This window comes from Oncorhynchus mykiss, chromosome 16 (genome assembly GCF_057628025.1).
Source record: "Oncorhynchus mykiss isolate SJ-2025 chromosome 16, ASM5762802v1, whole genome shotgun sequence".
In the NCBI taxonomy this organism is placed as follows: domain Eukaryota; kingdom Metazoa; phylum Chordata; class Actinopteri; order Salmoniformes; family Salmonidae; genus Oncorhynchus; species Oncorhynchus mykiss.
The window spans coordinates 44,404,561-44,420,317 of NC_143037.1; the positions used below are offsets into that span (position 1 = coordinate 44,404,561).

At 40.8% G+C, this 15,757-nt stretch overlaps 2 protein-coding genes across 8 annotated transcripts in view; one reads left to right on the forward strand and one right to left on the reverse strand.

Annotated features, from left to right (window-relative positions):
- On the reverse strand, positions 1-15,143 carry zgc:174906 (CARD and Death domain-containing protein). Of its 4 annotated transcripts, none has more exons than XM_021565949.3 (5): positions 14,997-15,070; positions 4,499-4,584; positions 2,532-2,903; positions 2,326-2,406; positions 1-2,210 (listed from the first exon to the last, which is right to left on the reverse strand). In XM_021565949.3, the coding sequence occupies exons 3-5, from the start codon at positions 2,869-2,871 to the stop codon at positions 1,918-1,920; spliced, it is 714 nt and encodes a 237-aa protein (XP_021421624.3). In that variant the 5' UTR covers positions 2,872-2,903; positions 4,499-4,584; positions 14,997-15,070; the 3' UTR covers positions 1-1,917. The 4 variants fall into 4 exon arrangements, with proteins under 4 accessions (XP_021421624.3, XP_036802812.2, XP_090058971.1 ...); XM_036946917.2 differs by having other exon boundaries at positions 2,538-2,903; positions 14,997-15,067; XM_090202845.1 differs by lacking the exon at positions 4,499-4,584 and having other exon boundaries at positions 14,997-15,143.
- Positions 15,125-15,757, forward strand: part of lima1a (LIM domain and actin binding 1a) — a 13,796-nt gene continuing 13,163 nt past the window's right edge. Inside the window, exon 1 of one of the 4 annotated variants that reach the window (XM_021565953.3) lies at positions 15,125-15,481. The gene's annotated coding sequence lies outside the window, so the exon portion shown is untranslated. The remainder of the gene's footprint in view (positions 15,482-15,757) is intronic. The other 3 variants (XM_021565951.3, XM_090202830.1, XM_090202831.1) reach the window with 3 other exon arrangements.

Consider the following 15,757-nt stretch of genomic DNA (forward strand, 5'->3'; position numbering starts at 1 on the left):
TTTTTGCACTACTGGTCAATGTTTTTATTTTACATCAAAATGTTCAGAAGGAAACATCAATGTATCGTAGATATTGAGTCACAGGTTGAAAACCCTGCACAATACAGATGTACACCCTCGCCCCCATCAAACACAAACATTCCATATCACCTCGCCCCGAAACAACACTCAGATTCCTCCAGCTATTGCGAGAGGAACGCCATACTAGGTTCCAGAATCTCACTAGTTGACGCATGGCTTAAAAAGCCTCAGTCTGTAAATGTGATGTGCATACCATAAAATATTGGTAAACAATTGAGCAAATGCATCCCATGACAATTTAATATGCAAATAGCACTTGATTTATATCTCTGTACTCTGTAGTAACGTACTCAAAGAAAACGATTTCCAGAGAGCAACAGGATTCATCTGAATAAATCTCCTATGGCAATAAACATCTTAGACTGTGGCTGTTAAAATGGTTACAGAACAAACCATAAGATTAAGTTGTACAAAACATTTCAAACATACCTTGGAACTGGATATACAACACAGTAGGTCTATGTCATAAATGGTCATCCGTGCAAATCTCAGAAACTGAAATCTTGTTCACAATGAACACCACATAGATAGCACCAGACCCTTAAGAATGAAGTCTACAGTACAAAGTCCATATTCTTACCATGCATGAAAATGCAGTGTTGAGCTTGACCATGTCATTACTAGGTTTATGGTTCAAGGGTGAGTAAAATTACCTGACCAGAGTGAAACAATAACTACATGAAATCACAAAGGTCATCAGTACACATAGTGGAATATATCATGTAATCTATTTTGAACATGGACCCCCCCCCCATAAAATGAAAATTAGATTAAAATCCACATTAAAGAGTCAGGAAAGAGTGAGACAGGCAAGTAGAGTGAATGGTACCAGCACGGGGGGGGGGCGACCTCATCCATGGAAACACAAAGGTCTCAGGCCTTAGACCATTAGCATTGGATATGACTCATTAGCTAATGTACCGGTAACAGAGTAGCCCTGCCTGAGACAACTATAAAAATGTTTATATATTTATATATATATATATACACACACACACACTGAACCAGTCAAAAGTTTGGCCACACCTACTCATTCAAGGTTTTTTCTTTATTTTAACATTGTAGAGTAATAGTGAAGACACCAAAACTATGAAATAACACATGGAATCAGCAAAAAAGTATTAAACTGATGCTCCAGATACTCAACTAGTATAAAAGACAGTTTTATTGCTTCTTTAATCAGAACAACAGTTTACAGCAGTGCTAACATAATTGCAAAAGGGTTTTCTAATGATCAATTAGCCTTTTAAAATTATAAACTTGGATTAGCTAACACAACGTGCCATTGGACCACAGGAGTGATGGTTGCTGATAATGGGCGTCTGTACGCCCATGTAGATATTCCATAAAGAAATCTGCCGTTTCCAGCTACAATAGTAATTTACAACATTAACAATGTCTACACTGTATTTCTGGACAAATGAAAGAAAAAAAATGCTTTTCTTTCAAAAACAAGGACATTTCTGAGTAACCACAAACTTTTGAACGGTAGTGTATATATATTTTTTACAAAGAAATAAGCAACAAAACAAAAGATGATGGAAAACAAATGTATAAAAGATCTATATTTTTAAAGCTGATCTGGTAAAAAAATATAAAAAAATAAAAGTAAGACAAATTGTCACCCAGTCTGACCATGAGGATTTCCTCCTGGCATAATGGTAAAGACGTTGAGTTACCATGCAGAAGACCTGGGTTTTACATCCCACCGGTTACAACCTCTTCCCACTAAACCTCAACCATGGAAACACTAAAGTCTGAGGCCAAGCACTGTGGTAAATCCCTGCAGTGGAAATTATGCAATAGTAGCTAAGGGTTAGTAGTAAGGTCAGACTGCTACGGGTCTAAGATGGGGCCCAGGAGAAAGTCTATGCTGTCTGGCGGCAGGGCCCAGTCGCCCTGGCTGAGCAGGGAGTGGAGATTGGCCGCCGTGGCCTCCTGCCGTTTCAGTGTGCTCCAGTAGCGCAGCATGGCAAACACACGGTCCACATGGCTGTGTGGATAGTCCTCCTGGATCTGATCCAGCTTGACAGAGGGGATGTCTAGGGCCCCTGTACCAATTGCCCTCCAGGAGCGACCGATATTTCGAGCCACACGCATCAGATCCTTCTCCACCACCATCTTAGAGCCTGCTCAGCAACAGAAGGGTCCAAAACGAAACACCAGACAGACTGTCACTAGACAGTCAACATTATAACGTTCAATTATACCCTATATTCCCTTGTTTCAAGAGGGTCAACTCACCATCCTTGCAGGTCTGTTTAGCAGGAAGGTTCTCTTCGGACTCAAATGTTTGTCCTCTCTTTCTGGTAACTTCATTTCCCCCTAAAAAAATATATATAAAAAAAATACATTATTTAAAAACGGCATCATTTTTCAGTACAGTAAATATGGTAATATAGAGGGGCGACACCACCCCCCGGGTGAGTCTAAAGAGATGTGTACAGTACCTGTACCTTTTTCACCTGCAGCTCTTTGATCATTCACTGGCAGTTCCTTGAGGAACAGAAGGTTGGGAAACGTATCCTGCATTTCTTTGCCCGTCAGGAGCTGCAGAAGCTGCTCTGCAGCAGTGGGTCCTTTGTTGATCACATGGTCCAGAAGGTCCTGGGCCTGTTTTGATGGGTCAGTGAGGGCTTTGACCTGCTTGTACTCATGCCGGGCCAGTAGGCTGAGGGAGTCTGCATGCTGCAGCACAAAGGCAGGGTCTGCACTTAGAGTATCGATCAACTTGGGCTTCAGACGACGCAGTACCTGCTGGGCGCCACCTAGGGGTTCTTCTTCAGCCATGATCAGCTAGCTATCCCCTTCTATCGCTGGACCTGAGAAAATGATGCATTACAGTAGCTATCATTAAATCTGCAAATGAAAGCTGTTATGCAAACTGGCATTCATTCCCATCGAATGTAGGCCTATAGTTTGATTTAATTAAATTGGAAACTTATCGTCAAAGTTAAATACTTAGAGATTGTGTCTTCATTACTTGTGTTATTATACTGAACAAAAATATAAACGCAAAATGTTTCATGAATTGAAATAGAAGCGGACAGAAATGACACGTGTTTACATCCCTGTGAGGGAGCATTTCTCCATTACCAAAATAATTCATCCACATAACAGGTGTGGCATATCAAGAAGCTGATTAAACAGCATGATCATTACACAAGTGCTGGGGACAATAAAAGGCCACTAAAATGTGCAGTTGTGTCACAACACAATGTCTGAAGTTGAGGTCGCGTGCAATTGGCATACTGACTACAGGAATGTCCACCAGAACTGCTGAATTGAATGTTCAATTCTCTACCATAAACCGCCTGTGTTGTTTTAGAGAATTAGGCAGTACGTCCAACCGGCCTCGCAACCGCAGACCACATGTAATCACGCCAGCCCAGGACCTCCACATCCAGCTTCTTGACCTGCGGGATCGTCTTAGACCAGCCACACGGACAGCTGACAAAACTGAGGAGTATTTCTGTCTGTAATAAAAACCTTGTGTTGTGAAAAACACATTCTAATTGGCTGGGCCTGGTTCCCCACTGGGAGGCCCTGGCTCCCAAGTGGGTGGGCCTATGCCCTCCCAGGCCCACATCCATGCCCAGTCATGTGAAATCCATAGATTAGGGTCGAACATATTTATTTCAATTGACTGATTTCTTTATATGAACTCAGTAAAATCGTTTTAATTGTTGCGTTTATATTTCTGTTCAGTATATTTATTCCTGGGTTTTATCATTTTTCTACTTTCACTTTTTCCTCTGCATTGTTGGGAAGGTAAGTAAGCGTTTCACTGTTTGTCTACACCTGTTGTTTACGAAGCATGTGACAATTACAATGTTATTTGAAGCTGTCAACTGTGCCCTCCCTTGAAGCGATTGGCTGCCTGATTTGCATACTGCTAATTTGGCCAGGTAAACGTTTGAACGTGACGATCTGATAATGGTAGGCTACTTTTTTGGCTTTAAATTGAGATTACATTTTTTCATGGATCGAGGTAGATTTTCAAGCATTTACTGATTTCAGCTCCCAAATTACTTCGGCACCAAACTGCAATTACACACATTGTCTGTGTAATTGTGGGCTATTATTTGGGTGCAGGTGCTAGTCAGAACTAGGAAACTCGGAAATATCCAACTTGCTAACTGCTTGAACAGGGCACTTGTATAACTACAACCAGCTGGCAAGTCTAAAATGTCCATGTTCTGAGTAACATTTGAATGCGCCTAGTCGGCTAACGTTACTCATCGAAAAGACTCGAAATGCCCATAACTAAATAATGCAGAGTTTTGTTGATGTCTGTAAGCAGGAAGTCGCCCCACTATCTTTAACTCGAGCTAAATGCATTTTTAACGCACAGAACCAAAACATAATTAGCTGAATGTTTTATTTTATCATGATAAAATCGTATGCAACTTCTTACCAGAAACGTTTGAACACACCAGAAGCCTCTTCTTCTGTGGGTTTGATGGCGGGCTACAACCCAAAAGGGTCTATTGTCGCCACCAACTGGACGGGTTGAAACGAAAACAAGGTAAAAGGAAAACCCATACGTGATAGGGAAACTAACTTAATCCACCCAAATAAAAAATAGTACATTTGCAAAACAAAACTCCTACTTCTTCCTTCAATTCTCCATATCTCCCTTCTCAGGCTCTAGGGCCTTGTGACAATATTCCATGTAACTCCCTTGCAGAGAAATCTTTCCGCCCCAGCAACCGCTCCACTGCTTCCACAATGATTTCTATCTTCCTGGTCCTTCTCGCCACCTTTGCAGTACCATTTATCACCATAGCTATAAAGGCCACAAAATCCACCTTAACTTTTAAAATGTCAGGATCCTGCTGATGAAAGGCAACCCCTGCAGCCTTTCCCTGCAGTGAATGCCTATCTACCACCATGGACTCTTCAAGTGCCCCATTCAACCCTTTTAACAGCAGCTGCATACGATATGCCCTGACTTTGGCCACCTCATTCTCTTTCATCCTTGAGGGCATTTGAAAGATGTGGCTTCATGGTTCCCACCACAATTGCAACATGTTACATTTTAATCATTTTAATAACACATGATATTTTCCACAACTTGGATATCTCGGCTTCTCCCTTTGCAAACACTTGACACGTGACCAAAAGCTTTACAATGATCACACTGCATTGGTCTTGGGATAAATGCTCTGACTCTGTAGTTAATATACCCTAACTGCACTTGATTAGGGAGAGACTACATATCAAAAAACAAAAGAACAGATAGACATCACTTTTTCTTCATTCACCACACAATTAATCCGACGTGAATCAATCACTCCAATAATATTTTTAATCTCTTCAACATCTACTTCCCACGAGACGCCAGATATAACCTCCTTGAGGGGTGCTCTGTTGTTCCTAAGAGATACACGCAACACTTCAAACTTATCAAATCAGGTGAGAACCAACACACATTTCTTTTGATCCTCAGGAGCACAAAAAAATCTAAGCCAGCCCGCCTCTCGTGATCCTAACAGACTTCACTCTACCCAGCCGACTAAAAACGAGGGCTGAGGGGCTTACGTTGCAAACTTCCCTTGCTTGGCTAATCATTTGGACCACCCTCCAAGATGGCGACAGGGATTCACCCAAGGGCATAAGACGAGGGTGTGTCTTTTAAGTGTTTGGACCACCAGAAGACCCCTGTAGTGACTACTATTATCTTCTTATTCTATGATATAATGGCGGTCTGCAAACAAATGTTAAAGAAGCATGCCGCCACCTACTGTGCTGGAGTGCGTGGTCAAATCACAGTTTATAACATTTCTAAATCCTCCTACCTAACTCAGTACTTCTGAAAAAGTAAAAAAAAAAAAGAGCCCTACTAACCTCTAATTGACCCTCCCCCATCCCTTAAATCCCTTCCACCCCCCCGTCCACCCCGTCCAACCTCAATGACCCTAAACTTCAATCTTTCCCTCTCTTCAACATACTTACAACAATATAGCGACACATTCTCCACCGTTTCATCGAGCGTACACTCCAGACACAAACCATTCACATGCTGCCAACCAGATGTAATGACGAGTTCAATGTACAATGTCCTAAGCACAATCGAGCAAACACCACCTCTTTCTTCCTAATCTTACCTTTGAATCTTGGTCCACCAACCTTTCTTTGGAGGGCATATAAATGCTGGCCCTTGGACTCAGAGTCCCATCTCTTCTGACACACATCTATCAAAATGTCTCTGATCTTACATTTGGCCTCACCTCAACCCAGTGGAACATTAATATCAATTATATCTTGTTTCAAAGCTCTTTTGGCTAACTGGTCTACAATTTCATTCCCTCCCACACCCAAATGTGCTGGGACTCAAAAAATTCTCACTACTACACCCAGTCTATCAATTTTCCATAACATTCATACCTCCAATAGTAGGTCACTCCGATTAGATTTACAAGATGATAAACAACTCAATACAGACAGAGAATCTGAGCATATTATAATTCTAACAGGTTGTACCCACTGGAGGGCAACTAGTGTCGCGAAACACTTCAACTGAGTATACGGACAGTCCATCTGTTAGTCTTCTACATATCTGCACATCAAATTCAGGAATGTAAACGCCTGCTCCTGTGTGTCCACTATCTGGGTTATTGGATCCATCTGTGAAAAGTGGGGAAAAAAGCATAAAACTTCAACCAGTTTCCCTACATCACTAACGTCTGACCAATCTTTCCTTATATCTGCCAAGGTTAGATTAACAACAGGATCTGGGAGTAACCATGGAGGAACATCCCCTATCAACACAGAAGGGACAATCTCCAACTCCCTCAAACCCCTCTCATCAACAAGCTTCCAACTGTCCAACCAAAACCACGGCCTTGCCTACTAGTATATTCCCAACAGTCGTCTAGAGCAGTAGCAGTGGGATTCTCAACCTCACAGCCTTTCAACCTAACCCAATAAGCAAATGACAATTTGTTACGCCGTATATCCAAAAGCATCTCACCTGCCTTCACTAGTAAGGCATATACAGATGTTAATTTAAATGCACCAATACACATCCTTAAAGCTGTATACTGGATTCTGTCCAGCCTCTGAAGCCAAGTTTTCACCGCTGTTCCATAAACCATACACCCGTAATCAATTGTCGTCCTGATCAGAGCTCTATAAATATCCATCAACGATTGTCTGTCAGCACCGCCTTCATAACCAGAGACCGAGCGCATAAGATTCACCACCTTCTTACACTTGGTTTCAACATTTATAACATGATCTTTCCATGTATATCTCTCATTGAATAATAGACCCAAACATTTATACTTAGAAACCCTCCTCATAGGCTGTCCATACAGAAACGACTGTATATTATCACAATCAGCAACTTTCTTCTTCGAGAAGAACATACAACAAGACTTCACCACCGACAATTTAAAACCCCCAGTCAATCGACCATCTTTCAGCATCCATTATAGCTTGTTGAATAGATTTGATCACACAAGAGACATTCCTTCCCCTCTTCCAAATGTACTATGTTCGTCTTCTTTGAGTTTTTATTGGCGGATCACAACCAACTGACAGGTGCATACACCGCCGCCTACTGTACTGGAGTGTGAGGCCGGTCACCAACTGTCTATACCACAATATTATCTTAATTAACCCTGAATTTCGAACACAGGAGGTTGATGACAAATACATCAATTTGATGCCATTCCATTCCCTCTATTCCAGCTATTATTATGAGCCGTCCTCCCCTCAGTAGCTTCCTGTGATTTCGAACAAAATGCAAAAATTCCCTACAAACCTCACTATTCCCAAAATACCACCCAATCCCCATTCCCCTCTGACCTCTCTGACCCTGTCAAACAGCCTCTCCATTTCTGCATCATACATTTCACAAAATAATAATACATGTTCAACCGTTTCCTCTACCATACAGCCATTACACATTCCAGTACCATGGTACCCTATCAATTTCAAAGAGGAATTCAATCCCATTCCCGTATGCCCTAATCCCATCCTACACAACATAACTTCCTCCCTTCTGTTTCCATTTCATGACTCTATCCGATTCAGATTTCCTTGTACCATCAAAATGTCTGCCCTTACTACCTTTATCCCATTGTCTCTGCCAACAATCTAACCCATTTTTCAGAATCAGTTTTCAATTCCCCTCTACCCAACTGCACCTGTATAGAGTGCCACAGTGTGAGTCATAATACCCATAAAACTTAGCTGTCAAAAAAATTCCAATCGTTTTTCTACAATACATTTTTTCCAATGGGGGATTTTTAGAAACACTTCAAATAAGGGCTGTGTTTCATGTAGGCTTACCCTGGCTTGACGTTTTGATTACCACGTAAATCTCTCTAAGACAAGGTGACTGTTATCAATATATTCAGGCTCTATATCCACAATATTATTTTCCACTGCTTTTTTTTGTTGTTGCTATTATAACTACCATATTATTTCCAGTAACTCCAGTATGAACCGGAATCCAATAGAACTGAATTTCAATACCATTTCTTTGTAAACCGAACAACAGCATCCTCATTTCTAAACATAAATTCACACGTTCTGTCTTTCCAGATCTTATACTACACAGCCTAGTATCTTCTTGATAAAATAATGTATATGCTGAAAGATAATGATACAATTATTCCACTCTGAAACCTTATAACTGTATGAAATTGATTAGAATCATAAAATTATAATCTGATGACGTGTGTCGTTTTAGTCGGAATTAGGTTTAAACAAGGTATCTGTATAGTGGAAAAACACAGACTGTCTGAGCAAGGCGTAGCTTAGGATTTGAACTTGTGTGTGCCTCGTAAAATACTGAAGAACAATTAAAACTGTGTTGGATCCAACCTGGCTAGGCCTCTGAGAGACTTGGGAGAGGACAGGGAGTACTTCTCAAGGTTTCCCTAATCTCGGGGGAATGGAACTGTCGTCTGGGTAGTGATACACAGTGGTGAGAACTATGGAGAAGGATCAATCTCACCTACTGTTTGTGTGTATGTATGTGCATATGTGCGCAGCTATAAAATGGATGTTTTTGTATTCTTGACTTTAGAACCTTCTCTGAATAAACTGTGCTATCATTTTGCATAAGCTGAGTCTTTGACTAATTATTATTAAACCCATGGTCTTACAAACCTCGGGGATTGGTCAAAGCTTGATTGATTGATAGTTATTATCATTGGGATTGAAAATTCTCATGACACTTCTTCGCCGGTGCTGACATGCATGGCTAGATACGTAGCGCTGCCTGCAGGGTGGTGGGTGGTTGCTGCACACACTGGACTGTTGAGAGCCAGCAAGTGTCAAGTGAGTGCTGCTTGGTTGACATTCATGAAGCCAGCTAGCTAACTCGGAAATTATTAGGTTACTCCTGTATACTTTTTGTAAGTTAACAAAATTGCATCCAATTGCAAAAGAGTAGAAGATAAGTCATATTTTGAAGAGCAACTTGAACATGTATTTGAGCAAATTCAGTGATGAGTTCTATTACTGTTGTTATTTACTGGTTGGCTATGGAGGATGATGATCGTTCATGACCTAGGCTGTCACCCAGTTGGTCACCAGTCTGAGTTGTTGTTGATGAGAATTGACTGGCAGTTCCAGTAGAGAATACCCTACATGAACAAAAGTATGCGGACACATGCTCATCGAACATTTCATCCCAAAATCATGGGCATTAATATAGAGCTGGTCCCTCCTTTGCTGCTATAACACCCTCCTCTCTTCTGGGAAGGCTTCCCGCTAGATGTTGGAACATTGCTGGGGGGACTTGCTTCCATTAAGCCACAGGAGCATTAGTGAGGTCGGGCACTGATGTTTGGCGATTAGGCCTGGCTCGCAGTTGGCGTTCCGATTCATCCCAAAGGTGTTCGATGGGGTTGAGGTCAAATCAAATTTGTATTGGTCACATACACATGGTTAGCAGATGCTAATGTGAGTGTAGCAAAATGCTTTTAATAGGCTGGGAGCAACAAAATGAAGTCCTGGTCAGATTTGCCGAAGGGAGGGTAGGGGAGGACTTTGTATGTATCGAGGGAGTTAGAGTAGCAATGGTTGAGAATGCTACCAGCCCGTGTCGCGCATTCGATATGCTGATAGAATTTAGGAAGCCTTGTTCTCAGATTAGCTTGTTAAAATCCCCAGCTACAATAAATGCAGCCTCAGGATGTATGGTTTCCAGTTTACATAGAGTCCAGTGAAGTTCTTTCAGGGCCATCAAGGTATCTGCTTGGGGGGAGTATACACGGCTGTGACTATAATCGAAGAGAATTATCTTGGTAGATAATGTGGTCGGCATTTGATTGTAAGGAATTCTAGGTCAGGTGAACAGAAGGACTTCTTCCTGTATGTTGTTATGATCACAACATGAGTCGTTAATCATAAGGCATACACCCCCGCCCTTCCATGTCCAGGGTAAAGGTCCGAACAAAGAATCCACTTCGGTAAAGTCGTATTCCTGGTCGTAATGTTGGTAAGTTGACATTGCTTTTAAAACCAATAGTTCTTCCCAGCTGTATGTAATAACACTTGAGATTTTCAGTCAAGTTCTTCAACACTGATTTCGACAAACCACTTCTGTATGGACTTCGCTTTGTGCACAGGTGCATTGTCATGCTGAAACAGGAATGGGCCTTCCCCAAACTGTTGCCAAAAATGGCCTAGAATGTAATTGTATGCTGTAGCATTAAGATTTCCCTTCACTGGAACGAAGGGGCCTAGCCCGAACCATGAAAAACAGCCCCAGACCATTATTCCTCCCCCACCAAACTTTACAGTTGGCACTATGCATTCAGGAAATCCATACTTTTGGCCATATAGTGTAAGTATGCACACCCCAATGCTATGACACTCCAAACTGAGCTAAGGTGCATCCAATTTCCTTTGATCATCCTTGAGATGTCGCTACAACTTGATTAGTGTTCTCCTTTGGCCAATTACATAGTTTGGACATAATTTAGAAAGAAACACACATGAAAGTTTCCAAGAGCACAATGGTCTCCATCATTGGGAAATTGAAAAAATATGGAACAACCCAGACTCTGCCTAGAACTGGTCGTCCGACCAAACTGAGCAATTGGGCAAGAAATACCTTGGTTAGGGAGGTGATCAAGAACCCACTGATCACTCTGACAGAACTACAGAGTTCCTTGGCTGAGATAGGAGAACCTGCCAGAAGGACAATAGTCTCTACAGCACTTCATTAATCTGGGCTTTATGGGAGAGTGGCCAGATGAAAGCCACTCCTGAGAAAAAGGCACATGACAGCACGCCTGGAGTTTAAAAAAAGGGGATGTAGAAGACAAAGGCAAAATATTCTGTGGTCTGATGAAACAAAAAATGTACTATTTGGCCTGAATGCAAAGTGCTATGTCTGGAGAAAACCAGGCACAGCTCATCACCCATCTAACATCATCCCTACCGTGAAGCATGGTGGTGGCAGCAGGTTTTCAGCAGCACGGTCTGGGAAAATCTTTATTTAACTAGGCAAGTCAGTTAAGAACAAATTCTTATTTTTCAATGACGGTCTACCAAAAGGCCTCCTGCGGGGACGGGGGCTGGGATTTTAAAACATTTAAAAAATAGGACAAAACACACATCACGACAAGAGAGACACCACAACACTACATCAAGAGAGACCTAAGACAGCAACATAGCATGGCAGCAACATATGACAGCACAGCATGGTAGCAACACAACATGACAGCACCACAACATGGTAGCAGCACAAAACATGCTACAAACATTATTGGGCACAAACATTATTGGGCACAGACAACAGCACAAAAGCAAGAAGGTAGAGACAACAATACATCAGGCTTCAGATTGAGTCTTTGAATGAAGAGATGGAGATAAAACTGTCCAGAGGAGCGACCCAGGGATATGTGTGTTTTGGGGACATTTAGCAGAATGTGACTGGCAGAATGGATAGAGGGAGAAATGAATGGTGCCAAATACAGGCAGATCCTTGATGAGAACCTGCTTCAGAGTGCGAACGACCTTAGACTGGGTGGAGATTTATGTTCCAACAGGACAATGACCTCAAGCATGCAGCCAAAGCAACGCTGGAGTGACTTCAGAACAAGAATGTCAAAGTCCTTGAGTGGTCCAGACTTAAATCTCATTGAAAATCTGTGGAAGGACTTGAAGATTGCTGTTCACCGCTGCTCCCCATCTAGCTTAGCAGAGCTTGAGAAAATCTTCAAGGAAGAATGGGAGAAAATCCCCAAATCCAGATGTGCATAGGTGATATAGACATACCCAAGACGACTCAAAGCTGTTATCGCTGCAAAAGGTGCTTCTACAAAGTATTGACTCAGAGGTGTAAGGGGTAAAGGAGATATTTCTGTATTTAATTTTCAATACATTTGCAATGTCTTAACATGTTTGCACTTTGTCATTATGTGGTATTGTGTGTAGATGGGCGAGAAAAACATATTTAATCAACTTTTAATTCAGGCTGTAACACAACTAAATGTGGAATAAGGGTATATGAATACTTTCTGAAAGCACCATCTTTGACTGCAAAACTAAATAAAATAATCATCAACTGTTTTTTTTTTTTTTCTAAACTTTGGGCAAAAAAAACAAAAAAACAATGTGGTTTTCAAGCCTTTTTTTCAAATGTAATGAAAGGGTAATGAAAGTGCGTTTGATTTTTTTTTCTACCCCGTATTTTAATCATGTGACCTCGAGACCAATATAGCGTCTTCTCACATCACGTGTGAATTAATTGCCGCTTGTGCATACCATGATCATCTAACATAATTATCCAATTAGTTCAAAATAAATGTTCAACCATGTGGATTGACTTCAAATGAAATGCTTATCTTAAGGACATTATCAACAAACATTAACTTATTGTCTGTTATCAACATTATATGGGAATAATAACCATTTTGTCTAAGAAAATGTAGCCTCTTTCCGTACAAAGTTACAATTTTCATTCACTATCCATGGAAAAACGTAAATGAAGTGCATTCATTAATACACATGTGAAGAACGGAGGCGCAGTCTGGTCAAAACCCCCCAGAAAGCATCTCCATAATAACAGACGAATCCACTGACACAAAATACCAAAATGTTCTATATATTTTGTAGGAGAGCTGGGTGAAGACGTTAAAGTTGTTCTGGCTGATACAGTGTATTTACAGGCAGTGAACTGTTCAACAGTAGCAGAACATCATTCTGAGTACCTGCGCTTTTACGCACGCTTTGTGGAGGCAGAGAAGCACATCTCTCCAAATAATGTAGTCTAACAGAGTGGGAGAAATTGCTGGGTTGTTATTTCTATAGCGAATGAAAATAGGCTAGCAATTTATGTTCTGAGAATAGTCTACATTTCCCCCTCTACATTTTCTTATATAAAAAGGCTTATCATCATGCATGTTGTGTTGCTACCATGTTTTGTTATGTTGTGTTGCTACCCTGCTGTATTGTCATGTGTTGCTGCCATACTATGTTGTTGTCTTTAGGTCTCTAATGTGTGTTTTGTCCTATATTTTTAGGTTTATTTTTAATCCCAGCCTGTGTCCCCGCAGAAGGCCATTTGCAATTTGTTAGGCCGTCGTTTTGAAATAAAGGTTTAATAAATAAATCGTACCCATATGTTAATAAGAACAGAAAAAAAGAATGCGTTGTAAAATATTTTTGTTGATTGATATTGTCTTGGTATGTAAGGATGAGACTTTCGTCATATCCTCCACAACCTTCTAAGGCAGAAGCATTCTTCTGAGACAGCATTATGTTTGTTTTTTTCTTCCGATGACTGTCTATCAAGCCTTTCCGTTTATAATCTGATGCTAAATTGCAGGTCTTTCAGAATATATTGTTGTCTGCAAAGAGTGTCCCAGCGGGGTTTTGACGTGCTCTTTTGTTCAAGAGATTTTTTTCTCTGGTTGAATTCATAGTCTCTCCCCTTTAACTGTCACAATTGCCCAATTTTTATAGCCTCAGATGATCAGGGATTGAGTCTGTTGGAGAGGATCAGTTTGAGCAAAGTGAGGTGTAGAATCACTGATCTACAAATAGTAGAATTGCAGGAAATGAGATTTAAAACGGCTACATTTTCTGCTAGCTCATGGAATAACGTAGAATTGCAGAACATGAGATTTTAAACTGCACATTTTTCTCTGTGCCAACAAGAAGTGTGAACAGTTTGGTGTCGCGTGGGTTTGTTACTATGCCGATAAATGCCAACATCCATCAAGACATTTGCCACTTAGGACAGTTGTGTGACAGACCATCTCAAATAGTACTGGAGTACCCCTGCTATAGGCCTACACCACATAAATGGCTCCTAGCCTCCCATGCATAACCCTACTTTTATTCCCTAACACTAAGACTAAAACTAAATCATATAAAAACTCAATAGAAATGTTTTTATCAAACCGAAACTGAATAAAAACGAGTAAATCAAGTCTGAAATAAATTAAACTAAATTGAATTCCAAATCAAAATGTAAAAACGAATAGAAATAAAAACGAATAGAAAATCCAAAAATGGTATTAACTTTGCTCCAAAGACATACAGACCACCCAAAGTAAAGACAGAGTGATTAATCCTGAATCTGATCCACACTGGGTTTTTAGCTGTTACACAACTTTGTATTCTCAAAATACGGTATGCCATAGACATAGTTATGTGTCAGTTTACGTTCAATTATATGGACACAGAGCCCCTCCCTACACATGCAGAGAAATCATGTGGTTTGGATTAGACTGTAGTGATGTGTCACTGATGTAGACTAGACCCTGGTGCCACACCAATCTGAAGCTTAGCAGTCCTGTTTAACCACATGGTAAATTAGATGGCACAATAACAGTGTCTTAAACATCTTAGACTAGGTACAACAAGGTATAGAGGATTGTTTTGGTATGGGTTAATTGATAGACAGAATGGCCCGGAATACAGATAAACATACAGACCTTTTAAGGAGTTGAAGAGGGATGATACCATGGGTTTGATATAGTGATAAGTGGAGTTGTTCTGGATTGTGAATGACTCACATCCTCTCAGCCTTTGACCTCATGAGAAGGGAGGTAGAGTTTGCTTCACTTCCAGGAATTGAGTGGGATGCTTCCTCATATGTCATGCTGTAAGGAGGTGTAGTCTATACTGTATGTACCCACCTTTTTTTTTGCTTTCAGATTCACTCTGGGGAACACAGTGGTTTGGATGGGAAGGGCAGCTTGTACTGTACCTGCCAGGTGGAAGTAAATGCTGCTATGTTATTGGTTGGAAAGAGTCTCATGGTGTTGATTTGCCCACTCCCATTTTCCTAAGCACACATACTTCCATGAGCACAGCACACAGCAGTGCCAGACAGCAAAGTGTTACTGAGGAGAAGGAAAAGAGGGAGGTTGAAACAAGCATCAAGAAATAAGAGAGGAGTGATAAGAAAAACTTGAAGGTATGTAACATGCCTGAGCTTTCTATGGGGGTAGAGGTGATGATTAAAAAAAATGTTTTGTGTAGAAAGGCTTATCCTAGTACTTAGACATCTTTCTGGAAATACTGATTTGAAAGTTAAGTTGGATGCCTAATTTGGCATCCAACTTGGTATTTTGCTCTCTGTGTTCAAGTCATTTCCTATTAGTTAAATATTTGATTGTAGTCAGTCATATACTGCTGGCAATTTCCAAAATGTGTTGTCTGAGGTGATATTTTGATTTGATGTGTGTGGTGT

Excerpts from the sequence above, each read along its gene's own strand:
- zgc:174906 (XM_090202845.1), bottom strand. The coding sequence starts at position 2,871 with ATGGCTGAAGAAGAACCCCTAGGTGGCGCCCAGCAGGTACTGCGTCGT. Across the intron at positions 2,407-2,531 it reads TGCAGGTGAAAAAGGTACAG|GGGGAAATGAAGTTACCAGA; the intron begins GTACTGTACACA and ends ATATTTTTTTAG. Across the intron at positions 2,211-2,325 it reads TAAACAGACCTGCAAGGATG|GCTCTAAGATGGTGGTGGAG; the intron begins GTGAGTTGACCC and ends GTTGCTGAGCAG.